General features: G+C 38.8%; 1 protein-coding gene and 1 long non-coding RNA gene across 52 annotated transcripts in view; one reads left to right on the plus strand and one right to left on the minus strand.

Annotated features, from left to right (window-relative positions):
- Positions 1-21,676, plus strand: part of LOC123585606 — a 191,415-nt gene that overhangs the window by 158,683 nt on the left and 11,056 nt on the right. For 2 of the 3 annotated variants that reach the window (XR_006706313.1, XR_006706309.1), the window contains exon 1: positions 15,928-17,584. The exons of the other annotated variant lie outside the window; for it this stretch is intronic. This is a non-coding gene — a long non-coding RNA (uncharacterized LOC123585606). Of the gene's footprint in view, positions 1-15,927; positions 17,585-21,676 lie in introns of those variants that run through there. 3 annotated transcript variants of the gene reach the window in all.
- The window catches only part of SORBS2 (sorbin and SH3 domain containing 2), a 348,480-nt gene that overhangs the window by 94,179 nt on the left and 232,625 nt on the right, over positions 1-21,676 (minus strand). For 41 of the 49 annotated variants that reach the window (XM_045453378.1, XM_045453373.1, XM_045453715.1 and 38 more), the window contains exons 3-4: positions 5,361-5,410; positions 1,117-1,209 (exon numbers count right to left, since the gene is read on the minus strand). In XM_045453378.1, the coding sequence (XP_045309334.1) occupies positions 1,117-1,209; positions 5,361-5,370 (103 nt within the window). In that variant the 5' untranslated portion in view covers positions 5,371-5,410. The remainder of the gene's footprint in view (positions 1-1,116; positions 1,210-5,360; positions 5,411-21,676) is intronic. The other 8 variants (XM_045453425.1, XM_045453417.1, XM_045453535.1 and 5 more) reach the window with 2 other exon arrangements.

The following is a 21,676-nucleotide window of genomic DNA, read 5'->3' on the forward strand; positions in this document are numbered from 1 at the left end:
ACAGAATCGGAAACAGGCTCCAGGCTCTGAGCCATCAGCCCAGAGCCCGACGCGGGGCTCGAACTCACAGACCGCGAGATCGTGACCTGGCTGAAGTCGGACGCTTAACCGACTGCGCCACCCAGGCGCCCCTAAATGTATGTGTATTAAAGGCACTGATATGCAGAGTATGAATTAAAATTATCTAAACACTCTCAATCTCTTTCCAACTCCTCCCGAACTTACAAATATTATAAATAACAAAACAAGGAAGCCCCACCAACCAACCCACAATCAAACCGACTAACCAACCAGCCAACCCACAAACCAGTCACAATAAGGTCTAGGCATATTTCAGGGCCTACAGACACTGGGGGTGCTGGGTTCACTTTCACCTTCCGCAGCAACAGCCCCTCTCAGGGCACGTTGTGCCCACAGGCTTAGGTAAGTCAGGTAGACATTTGTCATCCAGAGACCCACCTCATTGGATGCTGAAATATCACATTCTCAATGGCTTTCTGCAGATATTTATATCTGAGGGTACCAATTAATCTTATTCGGATCAAGACGTTTAAAATATATATGAGAAGGGTCTTTGGTGACTGGATTAAAGGACGTTTTAGGGTCTTTTTCAAAACTATTATTCTATCATATTGTTTGCAACCTTTGGTGAAGAAGTGAATTCATAATGATTCAGTTTCCTGAAAATCCCTCTTCCTGACCCCGTGTCCCCCACCACCCGACAGTTTTCAGATAAAAAGAAAACAACCAAATCATGTGGAAGTTATCTTAACTAAATATGATATTGCTTTAGTTCACGTGGAAAAAAAAAAACTGAATTCGTTATTAACACTTGTAGCTGTTACGCAACACATTTTTGTCAGGTGACTGTTGTTTTTAATTAGATTTTTAACATGCTTTTTGCAAGAGATCAGTTTCGTTTGGCTTTTTATTTTTAGAATAAAAACAGTCATAAGGGATAGGAGCTATTCTTGAGACAAGAAAAATAAGAACTCGTAGGGCATTAGAAAGGTATTTACAGCCACTTTCATCATCCACACAGGATAATTCTGGAAGGAGAGAAAGGTCAGATAAAGCCAGGAGATTGTGACATTCTGTGAGTTAGTGATATTATACCTGCAGCCAATAGGTTTGGAGAACTTTGAACTCTCTTCACAGATGTTAATGTAACAGACATGGCAGCACGTTTGCGAGCACACCCACCGCTATCTGAAAGCAAAAAAAATGATATAGCAGAGGCCACAGCAAAGGAGAAAGCACATGCACTATCATGCATTTTCAGGTGGAATGTGCCAGACATCCATGAGGAAGGTGAACAGCCAGAATGAGTCACCATGGGATACATCTGAAAATTTCACACCCACCCCAAACTAAGACGAAACAGAACCAAACAACCAGGAGTCTGTTTTAGCAATAGATGCCAGTGCTTTAGTGAAAACACAGATTTGACACTTAGTATATTAATGGTTTTCTTTAATGAAAACACAAATAGGGAGCTCAACTTCGTTTGTACCATTTAAATTCAATTAATATTAAATTTATAAGCAGTGCGAGTAGCTTTTGGAGTTATGGACAGCCTGTATTTCAGGACTGAGACACAGGATATAGTATGTTTTGTATCCATCATTTAGGTTTTACTGTATTTTGGCTATTTATGGTTCCTAAAAGTAGCTTGAATCACTTCTTGAAGTAAAACTTATTAACTGATATAGGCGTGGTCTATTTGATCTATAGGACTCCTAAAGAAACATGTATCATTTTAGAAATTCTCTGTCTTCCTGTTTGGAATCAAAGGCAATATTGATATATACAGGATTGAAACGACCAATGTTTAAAAAATTAGATTGCTTTTATACCTTTGGACAATATATATGATGATCTATATACTTACACTGTATGGAAATCACAACATGAAATAAAATAAGTGAAAATGCATCAGCTATTGTAACATGATATGAGAAGTTCAGGGTAGCAAGACTTCTAAAATCGGAAGGTTCATGTTCTAGTTAGGAACAGATTCCAATTTCATTCCCACATTCCTTTGTATATGGAATGTGCAATAAATAGTTTTGCTCCTTCCCCGGGAATGAAAACAACTGAAATTGAATTTTTTGGAGGTTATAACAAGAAAAACACATCCTATAACCGCCGATGTGATAACATCATCATTGTATATTGCCACAGGCTAATCTCCTTTTTTTCCCTTTCCTTTATTTCTTAAAGAAAAGGATGCACTTTGTCTATGGGAAGTGAGAGAATTTAAGAGAGCTTGGAAGTGAAACTTGAATTAATTATTGGCAAAACCGCAAGCAGTAAGATCAGTAGAATTTACAAGTGGTGGAATGATCCCCATGTCCAACTAGAATTTCTTGAATATATGTTGAAAATCACGATTTCCTAATGCAGATAATAACTAGAGCCGAAAAATGAAGCAACAGAAGCGAAGTCAAATAAATCAAAGGCCAAACAGAGAGAGACACAAATGGTAGAAACACACAGTACTAAAGATACCTTTAAGGGGGGCACCAAGAGCATTTTAGCAAATGGCAAAAATAAATAAATACATAAATAAATAAATACATAAAATCTACAAGAGAGGAGTGTTTCGGATTAAATGGAGGCAATGTCACTGAATGTGTGCTGTATAGCAGCTATGAGTGGTCTAAAAGGATCGTGTAGTCAAGCGTGTCGAAAGCGGACACTGAAGTTTTATCTTCTAGTTCTGTTAATTCTGAACATCTGAAAATTTCAAAATGAGGAGACTCAGGGTTACTCCTTCAACCCATGGTTCCAGAACTGCGTGCTGAGGCTCCCTGGGCCCCATCAGGAGCTTCACAAGGGCTTGGGAGGATATTTTGTGTTCTTGAGGAGAACACGGCGATCCCTATCAGACACTGCACGAAACTACTAGCCTGAGCTAGTCCCATTTTCAACGTAGTCAGTTGCGTGGTCTGCCTTTAGATGGTATCACATCTTTGAAAAGCTGGGTTTTGGTGATCACTGCGGCAAAAAGCAAGTACCCTCTGAAAATAATTTGGGGCCAGGAAAAGAGAGTGGTGACGTACGCTCTAATTCCATGGTCTGAGAAGTTGTGTGTGCGTCCAGCAGGCACACACATCCCATTAATAAGTATATTAATGTGGTTATAAAGAATTAAAAAAATGATTATTTTTTTAAGTTAAAGGGCATTATTTTTTCAAATTGCTTCTCAGTTGGTAGAACATGGGTACTTCTTAAGTTGTCTGCACCTACTGCTTAATAAATAGAACCGTGAAGTATTTCTTTTGGCTTGAGAGGATGGCTAAAAATTCCCAAGCTATCTCGGCACTATAAAACCAGAAAGTGTAGGAACCTCTGGGTTAAACTGTGTCTGTATTCTAAGCTAAGACCTCCATAAAATGACGTGAGAATCCGTTTTTTATTCACCGTCTAATAAAGAGCTCCCCTCGAAAAGCTGAGACACCTGTGAAATTGCTAGAACAGAAAAATCTATTGTATTCTGTATCTACTTAGTCATGCGTTGATACTTTCTGCTCTTCCTTGAAGATATGTGTGAGATCTCAAAGTGAGGATGCTGTCTTTAGTACTGTGGCGTTTTAAACAAAAGGGTCCAGTCACTTCTAACCCGCTTTGTATGCACAGGTTCGAATATCATATTTTGTATGCCTGTATGTGTGTAAATTCACCCAGGTAAGCAAAGTAACTTTGCAAATCAGCATTCTATACAGAGCCACACTCGCTCCTTTTAAATGAGAGCATGCTTTAGAGGGGGTTGCATTCATGCAACAGACTTGGAGTGATAACTTGGCTCAAGTACCCCAGAGACCTAAACAAACGCACGAATTTCTCCCTGCCTACTTTACTATTTAAGGATTGAATTCCAACACTAGGAAGATTAATTACTGCATGCGTTGGAATGAATATGGCATATTTAGTATGATCCCATATTACACCTCCGTCATTAATAGGGTTATACCATAAAGGCAAATCAGCACTCCACAAAATGAAGGCTATTGGGAAGTTAGATTCAACTTTAATCCGTGAGGAGATGCCTGCAAAGAATTAATGAATATAACCTCCTCAAGTGGGCAGTTTGCTGGAGTGACAACTCTCACACCATGCCTTCTCCTGTTCAGCTGGGTTCTCTCTGTTCTATTTGCTTTCTTCAATCCTTTTGCCTTGTAATATTTCTCCTTTCATTTCCCATGTCTAACTCTCCCACATCTGTCCCACATCTCCAACTGTCCAAATGCCTTTACTTGGTTCTTCTCTAGGGTTATCATCTCTCTTGGTTTCTCAGCTTTCCTTATATGTTTTGACTGTCTCCAATATCCTCATCTTGCCTGTTACTCTCCACGTTTATAACTGCATTTTTGGGGGCCGGCTGACCCACACTTTTCTGAGGTCAGCTAGAGCAGGTTTCTGCTAAGGGGCAACCACAGGATCACGGACAGAAAGACAAGTGTCCATATCTCTACACTTGATCTAGGGATCCGATATTGGTTCTCACCAATGGTTGTTAATCGTCCCTCAGAGCATTTTGCTAACACTAAGAGATGGCAACCAGGCAAGCCGCTTGATGTGAGAAAATATCTCGGGCCACCCTTTTCCCTTTGCCACGGAGTAACTGGCTAGCTTTCCAGGGGCCACTTGTGGAAGGAAATGGCATTATCTGTGAACACAGGTTCCAGAATTGCAGTGAGAAAGTTGTTTTTCAGAATCAGTTGATAGCCCATATAAAAGTGTCAAGGGGGCAAAGGTGAAAATAGAACTCAAAATATTTCTACTGTGGAAAGAAAATTCATATGTACCTAGCATGTGTCATAAACGCTGTCACAATTAACGTGTATCATTACATAATACAGAGTTCAGAGACCTCGGTGTTGTTAAAGCTATTTGGAGATAGTGTTCTCATTCTAAAAATATAGTACTTATGACTTTATGTGTATTATGTCTAGAATAATTAAGCTGATCTCACATGAAGCTTTGGCACTCTGTCTGCTAACATCGTTAACGTGAAGTGTTTACAAAAGGGGGACTTTGAGTATTTTCTACTGCAGCAAGTTGCCTATGAATTTAGCCTATTTTAAGTGAGAAATTACAAATGTATGCATCAAATGATACGCTCCTTTTTCCTAGGGCTTAGGAACTCCTGTTCATTTCAAGATACGATCATAGAAAAAGGGAGTAAGAGTAGATAACAAAACAGAAAAGTCTACTTTTGATAGCTATAAGATTGGAGCACAAAAACAGAGAAGTCAAGTAATGAATTTAGATTAATCAGATCAGCAGAGTACTCAACTTAATGATTTAGGGCCAAGATGATTTTGAAAGGGTCGAAACTAACAGAAACAGCATACCTGTATTCATTTTGACCTTGGAGGGTTTGTTATTAAAATCTTCAGTTTTCCTGTAGAAAGAAAATGATGCATTAATTTGCTCACTAGTATGTGGAACAAAATACCATGAACAAGTGTTTTTGTTTTGCTTTTGGTGTACCTGTGAGTTAATAGCACATTACCGTTAGTCTTATTTTAAATCGGGGTGAATAAGGTAGGCAGAATGTATAATTCTATTCAAATTAAACTTCAGTTACTATTGGTCCTTGATCATAAACATAAACTTAGGTTTTTGCTTAATGGTGACCACTAATGGATGAAAATGGCGAGGAATTCAATTGTGTTAAAAATTAAATTTCTTTCACAAACATTGATGCTAAGAGTTTTTGTTTTCTAAGCCCCAAAGGGCCATTGGTTGTGAAGTGTCCTCTTCCAGAATTTTGAAAGGTAGTCTGGTACTTTGAAATCATGACCTTACATTGTTCAATTTATTACATTATTTAATTTATTTTGTTTGAGATCATGACCTTACATTATTTAATTTCTTACTGGGTCAGTTTCTTACCAGGGAATAGTTAATGAATTGAGCATATATTTTGAGGAAACAGTCAAGAAAGATGAGATGCACCTATTTTTTCTTCTTAAGACACGGGAAATATAAAACCTATTTCTGTTTCAGTACCTGATGCTGTGGTTCTTCCCAATTTAGTATTTGCTGTGTAACAATTGAGGTTAATTCACTAGAAATGGTTGTTGGAATGTTGCCGGCTGCAGAAAAAGTTTTGAGATATTGTGCATTATTTTATGTCATGTGAGATGACCTAGTTCTTTCCCTGGCATATTCTTTCAGCCCATTTTTAGAGTTTCTTACTTCTCCATACACCAAGACCAAAGGGGAAGGACGTGCTGTCATAGGAAGCAATTCTTTTAAGAGCGAGAGCTCTGAAAGAGAGGTTTACCCCCAGCCAACCTGCCTTTGCTCCTGAGTTGGATGAACACAAACTTTTCCAGCCCCCATATATTCGGTTTCCAGGTATGACAGCACTCTCTCATCTGATCACTTAAAATACTTATTTAGACATTATGGACAAGTGGGGATAGGCTGAAATGAAGCAGTCTGTCATGATCTGTCAAGAAAGACTTTTGATAAATACATTTTCCCTCAGTCTCTGCAAAGAGCACCAAATGAACTCCCTGTGTTTCTTGTCCCTGCCAGAGTTCTTGCCTTCTCCTCCTTTCTGACCATTTCTCCTGCCCTCATATGGTTGGCTGTGTTCATCAGCTATCATTGTCTTGCAATATGGCCATTGAAGTTCACCTCTTCCAGAAAGCCTGGTTTTGGCCATCACTACTGTGAAATTATAAGAACAAAATCAAAATGCAAACACCAGCTAAGTACAATGAGATGTATCGTCTCTCCCAGGACCTGGAGGGGCGGGGAGAAGAGGGTGAAATATATAGCCTGGAAAAAACACACTTAAATCATAGGAGACTTAATTATGAATCAAGAGGAAAAATATTTCCTTTTTTGAGAGAGAGAGAGAGAGAGAGAGAGAGAGAGAGAGAGAGAGAATGAGAGCACCAGCCTGGGAGAGGGGCAGAGGGAAAGAGAGAGAGATATTTAACCAGACTCCACACTCAGTGCCGATCCTGACGCCAGGCTGGATCCTGCGACCCTGGGATCATGACCTGAGCCTAAATCAAGAGTCAGAGGCTCAACTGACTGAGCCACCCAGACAGCCCCAATGGGGATTTCTTTTTTAGTGATTATATTAACTTCCGAATACCTTGGTTCTTGGTAAACACTAAAGCAGCAAACACACAGAATGGATAAAACCACAGTAATGATATTCCACCCCAACTTATTTTTTAGAACTATAAACTGAAACAATACAGATGATAATATCCTAGCTGTGTAGTTTTTGTGTCACCTGATCGTGTTGGGTGTCCTATTCTTGCCTGGAGCTGCCGTGTCGAATACTGAGTGACTAAATATTACAGTGAATTTTACAGTGAAATTTCACAGGCCAAGTGATTTTATTTTATTTTTTTAATTTTTTTTTTCAACGTTTTTTATTTATTTTTGGGACAGAGAGAGACAGAGCATGAACGGGGGAGGGGCAGAGAGAGAGGGAGACACAGAATCGGAAACAGGCTCCAGGCTCTGAGCCATCAGCCCAGAGCCCGACGCGGGGCTCGAACTCACGGACCGCGAGATCGTGACCTGGCTGAAGTCGGACGCTTAACCGACGGAGCCACCCAGGCGCCCCTAGGCCAAGTGATTTTAAAAAGTGAGTGAGGGAAACTTCACTCTGATGAATTTTCTCTCTTCGTTTTCCGTGCACACAAACGAGAGGAACGTGCTCCCCCTCCCCGTCCCCCCCTTCAAATGTGGCCCTTTGTGAAGAGCTCTACTCGGTAGCCTCAACATGGCCCGTATTGAAGAGATGCCAGAGAAGTCAGGGAAGAAGGCAGTGGTCAGTGCAGGAGCCTTGAGAAAGCTCCGTCAAACATATTTATTTTAATCTCTCGGTAGCAAAACTCTTAGTATGTTAACCTTAAATGGATAAAATAAATGGAAAAGAAAAGCCTCAGGGGATGTCTGTGACCAAGTCAGAGGCAACTGCTAAAACGAGAAGGGATAAACAGTCTCCAGAAAATGAGAACTGTAAAGGACAGACATTTCCCAAATTGTACTTTATCACTCCTTTTCAGAACACTTTATGTTGAAACCTGTCCTAAGTTCTTATTTCTTTCTTTCTTTATTCATTTATTTTTTAACATTTATTTATTTTTGAGAGACAGAGAGAGGCAGAGCATGAGCAGGGGAGGGGCAGAGAGAGAAGGAGACACAGAATCTGAAACAGGCTCCAGGCTCTGAGCTGTCAGCACAGAGCCCGATGCGGGGCTTGAACCCACAAACCGTGAGATCATGATGTGAGCTGAAGCTGGACATTTAACCGACTGAGCCACTCAGGCGCCCCTGTCCTAAGTTTTTGAATTGAATGACAAAGATTAGTGTTTGCCTTGGAACTCTGCTGATCGGTAAAGAAAACAAACACAAGGAAGGTTAACCCTCAGAATACAAAAGCTGCCAATATAAATTAATAATGTTTTCACTCTAAGCTAGGGAACTAATTGCCAACATTTGTTGTTTGAATTCAAATGCAGATGTTTACAAAATATATGCCACTCAAAAAGTAAAATAGGATGAGCAGGAACAAAGAAAGGCGCCACAAATCCTTGAGATTTTCATCTTTGAAGTGATGTATCCTGTTGCTTATAAATGTAATTTCGTGAGGTTTTTAAGCTTCTCATTGTTTTAGATGTCAAAATGTAAAATGACTAACTTCCTGATCAGGCAAGACATTTTCCACGTTGTGAAAAGAAGAGCCACGGGTGATTGAGCTTTCCAGAAGAACCTGAAACCGAAAGGCTTCTTGGGTGACTAATAAAAATGCATGATTCAATTTCCATGATTTGTACTAAACCCATTAACAGGTCCACAACTGAGAACCCTCTTTAGACAATTTAAGCTAAAGCAAATCTAATCTCTTCTGTTCTTTCCTGGAAAAGTGTGTTTGATCGTATTTACAGAACAAGCATAGATTATTCTGGAAAGCATCAAATTCCTAGAGCGTTTGCATGCTACGAGGAGAGACAGTATTTCAAGTATTGTCCTAAATTGGAATTGAACCAGGGCCAAGAGAGTGAAAACTGATGATAAAATGCAGACCACCTTGAACCTCAGCAAATAACCCACAGAGCAAAGAACTCTGTGCATTAGTGTCAAAATGATTTTCAACAGGTGGTGGGGAGCTGTATTTACTTAAGTTCAGTTCTTGCCAAAGTTTTATGTAAAAAACAACTTTATATGTATACTAAGTTGTATATAGCAACCTATTTGTTTTGGCGTGGGTCATGGCAGCCTTCTTTCCCAATATGCATATGGCAATAGATAGGGTTTGTTGTTCATGCTTGGGAAAAACGTGACTGATGAGGGAGTGTGGAGCAAGCTGAGGGCAAAATACAGGCTCCCCTCCCCAACCACCCCCCCCCCCCGCCCCAGGTGAAATATGTGTGATATTCCTCAGATACTCCTGGCTACCCAAAAACAAAGGAAAGGGGTTTAAGTGTTTGCCATGGTAGTGTAGGAAAGTAAGGCAAATGAAATATTAAATTCCCTTACTGCCTGCAGTCCATTGACACGTCCTTGAAACTGGCAGAGTGACCTCCCTCTAGAAGCTCAGCTGCCTCAAGGATGACACTTTGCTGGGGGCAAAAGAGAGCCTTAGCTTAACATTATTCTAACCTCCAGGATCCTGTAAGTCTACTTCCTTTATCTCAACTGCCCCAACATATATGCTGGCAATCATACTCCAAGTTTATGGCCCCGGGATCTAAAGGGTCTCATGACTGAGGTTGTATTAAATGGTAATAAATGGCATTTCCCTAGCAACAGCTAGTCCCTCAAGGTCCTAGAAACCGTGCTTCCAGAATACCTTAGAGACTGACTCTATCCCTGACCCCCTCCCAACCTAAGAGCATATAATGAGTTACTCCACACAAGCCCAGAGCAACTCTTCCTGCCCACAGGGTCCTGTCCCTGTGCTTTAATAAAATCACCTTTTTGCACCAAATATGTCTCCAAGAATTCTTTCTTGGCCTTTGGCTCTAGACCCCACGGACTGCACCCCCCCCCCCCAAACCTTCATCAATGACCTTGTGTCTGTAATCTTTTAATTCTGCTTGAGTTTCTTTTGATGACCTAACATCCACTTTTTTTCTTATGGATCAGAGCAATCTTTATTCCCAACAGGCATATAACAGTAGATTGGCTAATTTAACTTTTGAATGAGGGTCCTAAGAAGATGTTTGATTGTTCAGGCTAAGACACCAACATGACTTTGTGCTCATAATCTTGTAATTCTCCTTGAATTCGCTTGTTTATCAGGTATCCTATTCTGAAAGAAGCAGAGGCAAAATCCTTTCCTCAAGTTTGGCCAAGAATTCTGTGTAAGTCATTTTATTTTTGTAGACCCAAATTCAAGCACCAAGAACATCTATAAAACTCTAGGACTAAATTTTAGTTCAGCTAATGTGAGAAGTTGCCCAAAATATTTTCCATAGAATAATTTTAATCCAATAATCGCTAGGGTTATTTTGAAATTGACCTATTTACAGTTCAGATGTTACTTAGAAGAAAGGACGCACAGTCTAAGTGGTAGGAAAACATTGAGGGATGTTAGATTTTTTAGAGACATAGTTTAAACACAAGAATACAAATGACGCATGCTGAGGTTATGCACCAGATTTTGACCAGAATTAACTTTGGAATGGATCATGTGTACCATTCTCTTTGGATAAACTGTTGAGTGGCCAATGCATGTCTGGCTCTGTCTTTCTCTCCCTGGCAGTGGTAGGATTAGAAGTATTTTTTTTAAAGTTTTTAATTAATTAATAAATTTATTTTTGAGAGAGTGAGAGAAAGTGCAAGCAGGAAAGGGGCAGAGAGAGGGAGAGACAGATTCCTGGGCAGGATCCTCACTGTCCGCGCAAAGCCTGATGCAAGGCTCCAACTCACCAACCTTGAGATCATGACCCAGCCCCGGATCAAAAGTGGGATGCTTAACTGACTGAGCCACCCAGGTACCCCCCCCCTTTTTTTTAAAGGGATTACAAGTATTATTATTATTATTTTTAATGTTTATTTATTTTTGAGAGAGAGAGACAGAGACAGAGAGACAGAGCACGAGCAGGGGAGGGGCAGAGAAAGAGGGAGACACAGAATCCGAAGCGGGCTCCAGGCTCTGAGCTGCCAGCACAGAGCCCAGTGCAGGGCTGGAACGCATGAACCACGAGATCATGACCTAAGCGGAAGTCGGACGCTCAACCGACTGAGCCACCCAGGCACCCCAGGATTAGAAGTATTCTTAAGTGCCAAATGATTTTATTTTTCAATTACAATCAAATGACTTAATGTAGGTTGATTACAATTTATCTTTTCTGTCAATGTGCTGTTTTGAAATTTTCACAGGAAATACCCCAAGTAGATTATTTTATCCTTTACAGTCTCTGCATTTAGAAAGATAAGAATCCACCTCAAGCCCTTTTCTGAATGGGTTCCCTGAATTGACAGCTGGTACATGACACTGACTCAGAGGCTCCTCGGACATCACAGTTGATAGTAAGGTCATGGTTGTCCATGTTCAGCCTTCAATAACTAAAAATTCCTCCCAACATTCCCCAGCTAATGGTGCCTGAAGATGAGTCCTTATTATTCAAGAGCCAAATCATCCACAGCAGTTATATGCGAACGCTGGGGTAAGAACACATTCAACATCATTTCTAGGAATAAGGAGAGATCATTACCATGAACAGTGAAGAACAAAGAACATGAGGTCATTGATTATTTTTATAAGAATATACAGTATATTTTTAACAAAATTTAACCAAAACATTCTTTTATATCAAATATCCTGATACCTGGAAAATTTCCTGAGGAGGAATAGCATGTTTAAAATGGAAATTAGCAATTTTTCTTTTGAGACTTTACAAAGCAAGCTAGTCAAAATTGGTAACAGATTTTTCCTGAAGACTATACTGGTTAGAAGTCAATCACTTGGTAAATAATTTTCTTTCTGGAGCTTTCCAAAGCCTCAAAGTCTGTGAATCACTCTCTTCTTTAATTATAAAAGAATGCTGACTTCTTTTCACCTTACATGGTCATGTGATTTAATTGAAAAATATTTATTTATAAATATTTAATTTAAGTATGTTCCTCTAGTGTCCTACCTTCATTGAATCTTTCACTTTTATATTGAGGATGCTTATAGGATACATCTAAATACTTAAAAATGAATGCCTTTTTTCTCTAAAACAAAGTCATTTGTTCAAAAGTACTAGAAAAATTCCACTGGTTTCTATTATGTAAATCTAAAGCCAAGTGGGTTCCCAATTAAAAAAAAAAAAGCAGATTTCTAATGGGGATCTGATGAGTCAGGCACATTATCAAAGAGACAAGTGAGGAATTAATAGAATATAGGAACACATGTTACAGGTGAACTGAGTAGTGTTGGAAGGATAGGTTACGGAGTCAGGCAGACCTAGATGCAAAATCCAATTCTACCTATTTCCAGTCATCTAAACAATTTATACTAATGTCGTGATCTTCTTCTACAACAGCAACAGCAGCAGGATCAAACCTATCCCCGTCCCCTCTGCCGTAAACCATCCCCAAATTGGCATCATTCTCATTCCCCGATATTTCAGGTACTTTGAGGCATACCTTTTATCTTGGACTGAGTCTTGACAAAATGATCTAGACTTCCCTGAAAGTATATAGGACATTATTTTATTGCTGTAAATTGAAGTCAGATGGGGTGCCTGGTGGCTCGGTTGGTTAAGCATCCAACTCTTCATTTTGGCTCAAGCCATGATCTCAGGGTTCATGAGATTGAACCCTGAGTTGGGCCTCAATGCTGTCAGCTTGGAGCCTGATTGGCATTCTCTCTCTCTCTCTCTCTCTGTCTGCCCCTCCCCTGCTCACCCTCATTCATGTGCATGCATGCGTGCCCTCTCTCTCTCTCTCAAATAAACATTAAATCATGAGTACCTATGGTTTATTATTAACTACAGAAATAGTTAAATCAAACACTTGTTTCCTAGCCCAGCTAAGTTATTGCTAGTGAACCTAAGGGAAAGTGACACTTAAAGGTTGTAACAATTAGCTTTTTATAAATCCTTTTTCCATTACCTTTGACAGCTTATAGCCCAAGGGTGACAGTCAGAGGAAAGAGATGTCCATAACATGTCACACAAAAAATTGTGTGACAAATTACAGTGATAACATCCTGATGACAGCCATTTCTGTTTAGTTCTGTGAGTGAAAGTATCTCCCCTTCATTCCACCATTATACAGACTACCATAAATTTTTATTTTCAGCAGCAAGTCTTTGATCTTTTAAAAGAATCATTTGTTTCTTTTCTAATTTGGAAGAAGGAAAACTGTCTGTATTTGTGGATAACATATTATATATAGAAAACCCTAAAAATTCCACCAAATTCCACCAAATATTAGAACTAATAAACAAATTCAGTAAGGTTTCAGGATTCAAAACCAATATGGAAAACCAGTGTATTTCCATACACTAATAATGAAATATCAGAAAGAAAAATTAAGAAAACAATCACATTTATAATTGCATTAAAAGAAAAACTACCTAGGAGTAAATGTAACGAAGGAAGTGAAAAATCTGTGCACTGAAAACTATAAGACATTGATTAAAGAAATGGAAGAACACACAAATACTCTGGATTGGAAAGAATTAATATTGTTAAAATGTCCGTACTACCTAAGACAATCTACAGGTTCTATGTAATCTTTATCAGAATTCCAATCACATTTTTCACAGAAATGGAACAAAAAAAAATCCCAAAATTTGTGTGGAACCCCAAAAGACCCCAAAACAATCTTGAGAAAGAAGAAACAAAGTGGGTGTCATCATACTTCCTGATTTCCAGCCGTAATCAAAACAGTATGGTATTAGCATAAAAAAAGACACATAGATCAATGAAACAGAATAGAGAAGTTAGGAATAAACCCATTTATATGTGGTTAATTAATTTGACAAAGGAGCCAAGAAACTCAGTGGGGAAAGGATAATGTCTTCAATAAATGGTTTGAGAAAACTGAAAAGCTAAGTGCAAAGGAATGAAACTAGACCCCTCTCTCACACCATACACAAAAATTAACTCAAAATTGATTAAAGACTTGAAGGTAAGACCCGAAACCATAACAATCCTAGAAGAAAATAGGGTGTAAGCTACTTGACATTGGACTTGGTGATGAGTTTTTGGATTTGACAATAAAAACAAGGCAATAAAAGCAAAAATAAACAAGTGGAAGTACATCAAACTAAAAACTTCTGCACAATGGGGTGCCCAGCTGGCTCAGTTGGAAGAGCATGAAACTTCTGATCTTGGGTTGTGAATATGAGCCCCATGTTTGGTGTAGAGATTACTTAAAAAATAAATAAAAGGAGAAGGCAGCCTATAGAATGGGAGAAAATATTTGAAAATCATGTGTCTGATAGGGGATTAATATCCGAAATACGTAAAGAACTCCTACAACTCAATTGCAAAACAAACAGAGCCCCCAAACCAAACAACAACAACAACAACAACAACATTTGATTAAAAAGTGAGCAGAGGAAATGAATAGACATTTTCCCAAAGAAGACAAACACATGGCCAACAAGTACACGTAAAAGTTCTCAATATCACTAATCATCGGGAAAATGTAGTTCAAAACCAAGACTTAACTCCTCATGCTTGTTAGAGTGACTGTCATCGTGAAGACAAGAGCTAACAAGTACTGGTGAGGAAGCTGAGAAAAGCGTATCCTCGTCGGGCACTGTTGGTGGGAATGAATTGGTGCAACCACTATGGAAAACAGTATGAAGCTTCCTCAAAAAATTAAAAATAGGCCTACCATAAGATCCAGCAATCCCTCTTGGGGTATATATCCAAAGAAAATGAAAATAGGATATTGGAGAGGTATCTGCACTCCCATATCTATTTCAGTGTTATTCACAACAGCCAAGATATGGAAACAGCCCAAGCATCCATCAACTGATGAATGGATAAAGAAGATGTGATATGTATACACGCACACGCACGCGCGCGCGCACACACACACACACACACACACACACACACACACTGGAATATTACTGAGCCATGAGAAAGAAGAAAATCCTGCCACTTGAGGCAACATGGATGGACCTTGAGGGCATTATGCTAAGTGAAATAAGACAGAGAAAGACAAGTGTTGCATGGTATAATTTATATGTGGAACCTATAAAAAAAATTGAACTCATAGAAACAGAGAGTGTAAAATAGTTTCCAGGGGCTGGAGGATAGGGAAGATAAGAAGTTGGTAAAAGTTATAAGATGGATAGGATCTGAGGATATTATGTAAAACACAGTGTCTCTGATTGATAACGCTGTATTGTATACTTAAAATTTGCTAAGACAGTAGAGCCTAAATGTTCTCACCAAAAATTAAAGGGTGTGTGTGTGTGTGTGTGTGTGTGTGTGTGTGTGTGTGTACATATGTGAGGTGATAGATATGTTAACTAGATGGCAGGAATCCCTTCACAATGTATAAATATATCAAATTACCATGATTGTACACTTTAAGCGTCTTAGAATTTTATATGTCAATTATACATACCTCCAATAAAGTTGAAATGAAAAAAAAAAAGCTAATAAACACTTTTGTGCCATGTAAAAGAAATAAATTAATAAAAGAACTGTTAAAAAAAATTATGAGCTTCGCTAAATAAGTTTCCCCCTACTTCCAATTTTCAAAATTTCCATCTTAATTTTTATACATTGATATCACAAAATGATCTGATATAAAGAAAACTCTAATCTAGTTTTGCATGTTTCATACTTAGAATTTAATGGATGTGAACATTAAATGCTGTGGTAGGAGAAGAGAAGTATCATTTTATGTGTGTTTTATTTTTTAAATCCCAGCTTTGGAAAAGGATCTTAGATCAGTCTACTCATTTTTGAGATTAGACATTTTAGGTAAGGAAAAATGACTGCTCCAAGGTCAAATACCCTCAAAAGTACTCAGATGTGGCTTCGCTCCCCTGACTATAAGCAAAGACCATGCATCTCCCTTTAAGGTGTCTTGAAATGTCAGCTGAAATCAAGATAATTCCCCTCGATACATTACAATTAATTACAACGCATAACGTTAAACGTAGTGCTTAAGTGCCGAATCATATGTGGCAGGGTTTAAAGGAAAGAATGAAATATCAGAAGGCTAAACTGGTTGATGAATAAAAAAGGGCTTTTGACAGAAGGCTATCTACTTATTTTTCTAATACTAATATGCAAATAGTGGCTGTTTATGACAAGGATTCCTTCTGCCCAACTCCCGTAGTCGAAATGGAAACCTTTGTTTAGCTAAAGCTCAGACCAATAGCTATAGATGGCTGTATTTTCAGAAAACCTCGGAATCTGAAGTTAATAAGTATGTTTATTCGAATGTATTTCCATGGCAATGTTATTTTATGAAATGACTACCGTTAAATAATCCTGCTTATTGTTAATGGACTGTGAAGAAAAGTTACGTGTTTCTTCTGATTGAACACACGGGCTTCCGGAAACACCGGAAATAATGCTTCTATAACTTAGCGATGTCAAAGTATACTTAGACCATATTATTGAGAGTACACTGCCAGTATTATTATAAACCTGTGTTTGTATGAGTCTCAGATATCAAATGGTGAAACTCTATTTGCTATGTGAAATTTGGGAAAAAAAATCTTGGGCGGTGGTGGCAGAAATTTGCTTCAATTATTTTTTTTTAATGTTTATTTTTGAGAGAGACAGAGTGTGAGCGGGGAAGGGGCAGAGGGAGAGGAAGGCACAGAATCCGAAGCAGGCGCCAGGCTCTGAGCTGTCAGCACAGAGCCCGATGCGGGGCTCGACACCGTGGACAGGGAGATGACCACCTGAGCGGAAGTCAGAGGCTTAACCAACTGAGCCACCCAGGTGCCCCTTCAATTTGTTCTTTAAAAACCCATGGAAGACAATAGTGGGCCAATGGGGGAAAATGCGGGAAAACTTGCATTTATTAAAATTCGACATTTCTGGAATTTTTTTCAACAGTGGAGAGTTTGTGACATTATTCATTTGGATCTAGTGAAAATAGGTAATAACGATAGTTATCTTTTATTGTGAAGATTATTTACTTTTGATAAAAGAAGTGTATAATCTTCATCATCATCATCATTTTCATATTGCTATTCATTGGCGCACAAGAATGGCTTGCTAGATCTTGGCAAGAAATTTGGCAAACTTCTTCATGACATCTCTGTGGTCCTGCAATTTGGCTAAACCACGTCACTTTATCTGAAGTAAGTCTAGGGGCTTTACCAGACTGTGAACTAAGAGTGACATAGTTGTTGGCAAATATAATTAAATTGATACATAAGGGAATAGTGGTTATTGTATAAATCAAGAAGGATGTGTTCCCACTTTTACAGCTGTGTTAGGGCCTCGTTACCCCAATTTAAAAATGCCCTCTTTTTGTGTTTGTCCATGAACTAGCCTGTCATGGATGTGAACGTGTAAGCAGACTTTGGAGGCTCTCACTGACTGCTGAAGGGAGGCTAGATGAGGCCACTGAGTGATTTGGTAGAAACAACATAATGAGCTACCAGGTGAGTGTTAGCAGCAGTAAGAAAAATTATTGGCATATCCATTGTTTTCGTCGTTGTTGCCGTTTTTGTTTCTTTCATCTCAGGGAAATCATCTCAGTGGCTTTCAGGGTTAATGCTCTCAAATAATCCACATGTATGCTTTGCATTGACGGGCAGACAGATGCCTAACAGTTCCAACTAGAAGTTTTAGTATTCCCTTAAGATGTACCTGAATTTAAGAAACATGATATCCAAATTGCTGGGTTTTTAACAATCTGGTTTATAACTCCCATTGGAAAGAAAGTAAATGAGCCCATCCTAAAACTAAAAGCTTTGCGATTTCTCAATTATACAGCAAAACAGGGGTTGGTATCTATTGCCCTTTTGTTCAGCAAAATGCCCACCCAAATGATCTCACTTCTAGTTCTTACCCAACTCCCATGTCCCCAGCATTCTTCCTTTTTTATACCTAATATAGTCCTTCATACCCTGCCACTATTTAAAGCTAAAACTTGCACTCAATCTACCTAAAATAGGCAAAGAAAACAAAATACAAATTTATACTTAAATTATACATTGGAGAACGCCGAAACTTATTTGAACTAAGGTTTTGTCATTTTGTAATATCCTTACTTATTTGACATGGTGGCTAAATCCCAAAATGGTTGGAATGTTCTTTAAGATGTTTGTTGGGTATATTTCAACATATGTAGTTAAACCTTATTCGATCTACTCTTTATCAGTCTTCTGTCCGCCCCCACCCCCCCCCCCCAGCCCCTTTATCTATGGAAACAAGTGCTCCACTTTTTTCCATCTGCCCTGGATCTTCACTGTTCTTTGAAAAGCAGAAAAGATTTCATCTTGAGTTCCCAACTGCATGAGGACATAAGCTGTTTCAGGGCAGGCTGGTTTCACCCCGAGGTGAAGCAATGGCATGGAATCTTGAACGTAAAGACCCAGGCTGGGCTTTCTGTTCACACGGACTCCACTGTTCTACTTCAGATCCACAGGTGGAGGCTGTGTCTGTGTGGACATCCCCATACAAAAATCTGATACTCACTGACTTCAGTATCATTTCTTCTTTTTTAATGGGGAGCGAAAGCATTGCCTCATTTCTGTTGCAGCATTTGGTAATGGAAATCTAGAAACTGAGTTGTGACCTTGTGCCATGATACCGATTCATCAAATGTATTTGAGGAGAGGGATCACTTTTCTATAGTACATAGAAAATTTCTAATGTGAACTCATTATTGTTTGGGTGTTGGCTGAGTTCCTGTGTCGGAGTTAAGGATAAGAAAATGTAGGTCATCATATTGCAATATATAAATCTATAAATCTATTATACACCTTAAACTTATACAATGTTGTAAGTCAGTTATATGTCGATTTTAAAAAAAAGTAGCTCCTATGGGGAGGGAACAAAAACAATAGATAGGCTCAAAGTTAGTAACTTTCTTGTAGGAGTGGCAACTTCAGAAATATACATATACACTCATCAACGGCTGGTAAGCGGCAGAATCAGGATTCAACAACCCAGATTTTAGGGAACTTTCAGGTACTTGCTTTTAACATTCCATTATATTCTAAAGTGAGTATCAATATTAAGTCTTATGTGTGAATGCGTGCTTGGGCAAACCACCACACTCCTTTGGGCCTGAGCTTTTTCATTTATAAAACGAAAGACTTGTTTTAAAATTCGAAAGCACATAAGGTCCTTTTATGGTCTGAAATTTTCCTAAATCCAAGAAGCGTATATTTGGTTGACAAATATTTATTGAGCTTTCACATACAAACCAATATTCTTATCAACAAGATTATATATGATACTAAGCAGAATCTAACTGGAAGTCAATATATTTAAAAACTTTTTTTTAATGTTTATTTTTTGAGAGAGACAGAGTATGAGTGGGGGAGGGGCAGAGAGAGAAGGAGACACAGAATCTGAAGCAGGCTCCAGGCTCTGAGCTGTCAGCATAGAGCCAGATGTGCGGCTCGAACCCACGGACCACGAGATCATGACCTGAGCAGAAGTCAGCCGCTCAACCGACTAAGCCACCGCGACGCCCCAGAGGTCAATATTTTAATGACTCATTTATATATTAAAATTCAGAAGGAGACTTTTAAAGAACCATATTTCTTTTTTCTTTTTATTTATTTATTTTGAGAGAGAGAGAGAGAGAGAGTACATGAGCAGGGGAGGACAGAGAGTGAGAGAGAGAGAGAATCCCAAGGATTCTCACTGACAGTGCAGAGCCTGATGTGGGACTCAGACTTACGAACTATGAGATCATGACCTGAGTGGAAATCAGAGTCAGATGCTCAACCGAATGAGCCACCCAGGTGTCCCAAAGATCTGTATTTCTAATAGCATCAGAATGAGATGGACACGTATTAATCCAAGTCAAAGCCATTATCCAAATCTGTCTCCCTCTTAGCTGCCTAGGTTACTTAACTCCAGAAACAAGATCTATGGGATTCCCTCTCTATAACATTATCGTCTTCCCTATTAACTCAAAAACCCTTCAACTGAGTTGATCAATTTTGGGATTTCATCTTGCCTAAAATCACATCCATTTTATAAACCGATACCAAAACAATTTGCCTAAAAGTAAACTTCAGTCAATAAATTATCATCACCTTTGTAAAGTCTTTTCTCATCATGGGTGGTGTGGTGTTGGTAGAGACATTGGGGGGGTGGCAAGAATCATTGATCATTTTGTTTTCTATTAGCGTTGGTGGGCGAGAAATCCTTCAAAGCAGATAAGTGGTGAATGCAGGTTCGCATTCCAAATGTTAACATTCTTTTGCATGTCTCGTATTTCAAAGAGTTGTCTATTGACCTTTGAAGAGACAAAAGGCTGAGAGATCTTAAGCACGTTGTGTTCCAAACCAATAATTTCATTACATTTTCTTTCTGGCTCAATCAGTCACATCATCACTTGCTAAATTGCCATAGCATGGGAGGTACTGTGACATTTGAAGTTACTTTTCACGTGGATGATTACTGCTCCAGGCTTTGCTTACTGTTGAAAAAGTTAGGTATCAGGCTCACAAACATATTGCCAAAGTCTTATGAGCCACAAAAATTTTGGTCAGCCTGCTCCCCTTTTCAGAAGTTTTGGAATTTGAGTGTTTACCTGATATGATTTAATATGCTTGGCTATTTGTAAAACTATGTGATGAATGTATCATTAATTTGGAGTGATTGAGAAAGACCATCTGAATTAGGGAGAAGGGTGAATTGTGGAATGGTTGTGAAGAAACAATTTATTCTCCTTTAAAAATATAGATTAACTCTAGCTCCAGGAAATAATGTCCAGACTGGGTCCTTTAGGGTCCTATTTTAATGAACGCGTAAGAATGATTTGTACACACAATGTCAATTCACATGTAGTAAGTGTTTCAAAAAAGGTTTCAAAAAAGCCTAAGGATTTATGCTAGCATTTTGTTTAAGATCCTAGCTTTTAGGGGCACTTGGGTGGCTCCGTTGATTAAGTGTCCGACTCTTGGTTTTGGCTCAGGTGGTGATCTCATGGTTTGTGAGTTCGAGCCCTGCATCAGGCTCTGCACTGACAGTGTGGAGTCTGCTTGGGATTCTCTATCTCTCCCTCTCTCTCTGCCCCTCCTGTACTCTCTCTCAAAATAAATACACTTTAAAAAAAGAACCTAGCTTTAATATCACAAAAGGTAAATGACAGCCTAGACCCTCATCCAATTATCACAATTTCCAAATTGTACGTTTAAGATACAGTTCAAATATACTTTATATTTATTCCCCACTTCATACTGGGTTCATGATATTCTCCCCTCCCCAAACCTCATCCCATTTTCCATCATTCCCTATCTCAAGCAATGGCACTAACTATTCTTTATTTAATTCGTTACTCCATTAATCAAAAAATTGGAAGCCAGTCACTGTATAACTAGAACTTAGTGTTTACTCGTGTCTTTCTCCCTTAACTCTCTGTGTTTTGAGAAGTAAAACAAGAGACATTCAGCTCTAGAAAGGACAAAATACATCTAAGCCCCTCGGTTCGTTTGGCCAAGAGATCTACGTGTGAGATGATAAGCATTTTTAGTTTTTTGGATTTTATACAGGCCAAATCCAGGTTA

This window comes from Leopardus geoffroyi, chromosome B1 (genome assembly GCF_018350155.1).
Source record: "Leopardus geoffroyi isolate Oge1 chromosome B1, O.geoffroyi_Oge1_pat1.0, whole genome shotgun sequence".
NCBI lineage: Eukaryota > Metazoa > Chordata > Mammalia > Carnivora > Felidae > Leopardus > Leopardus geoffroyi.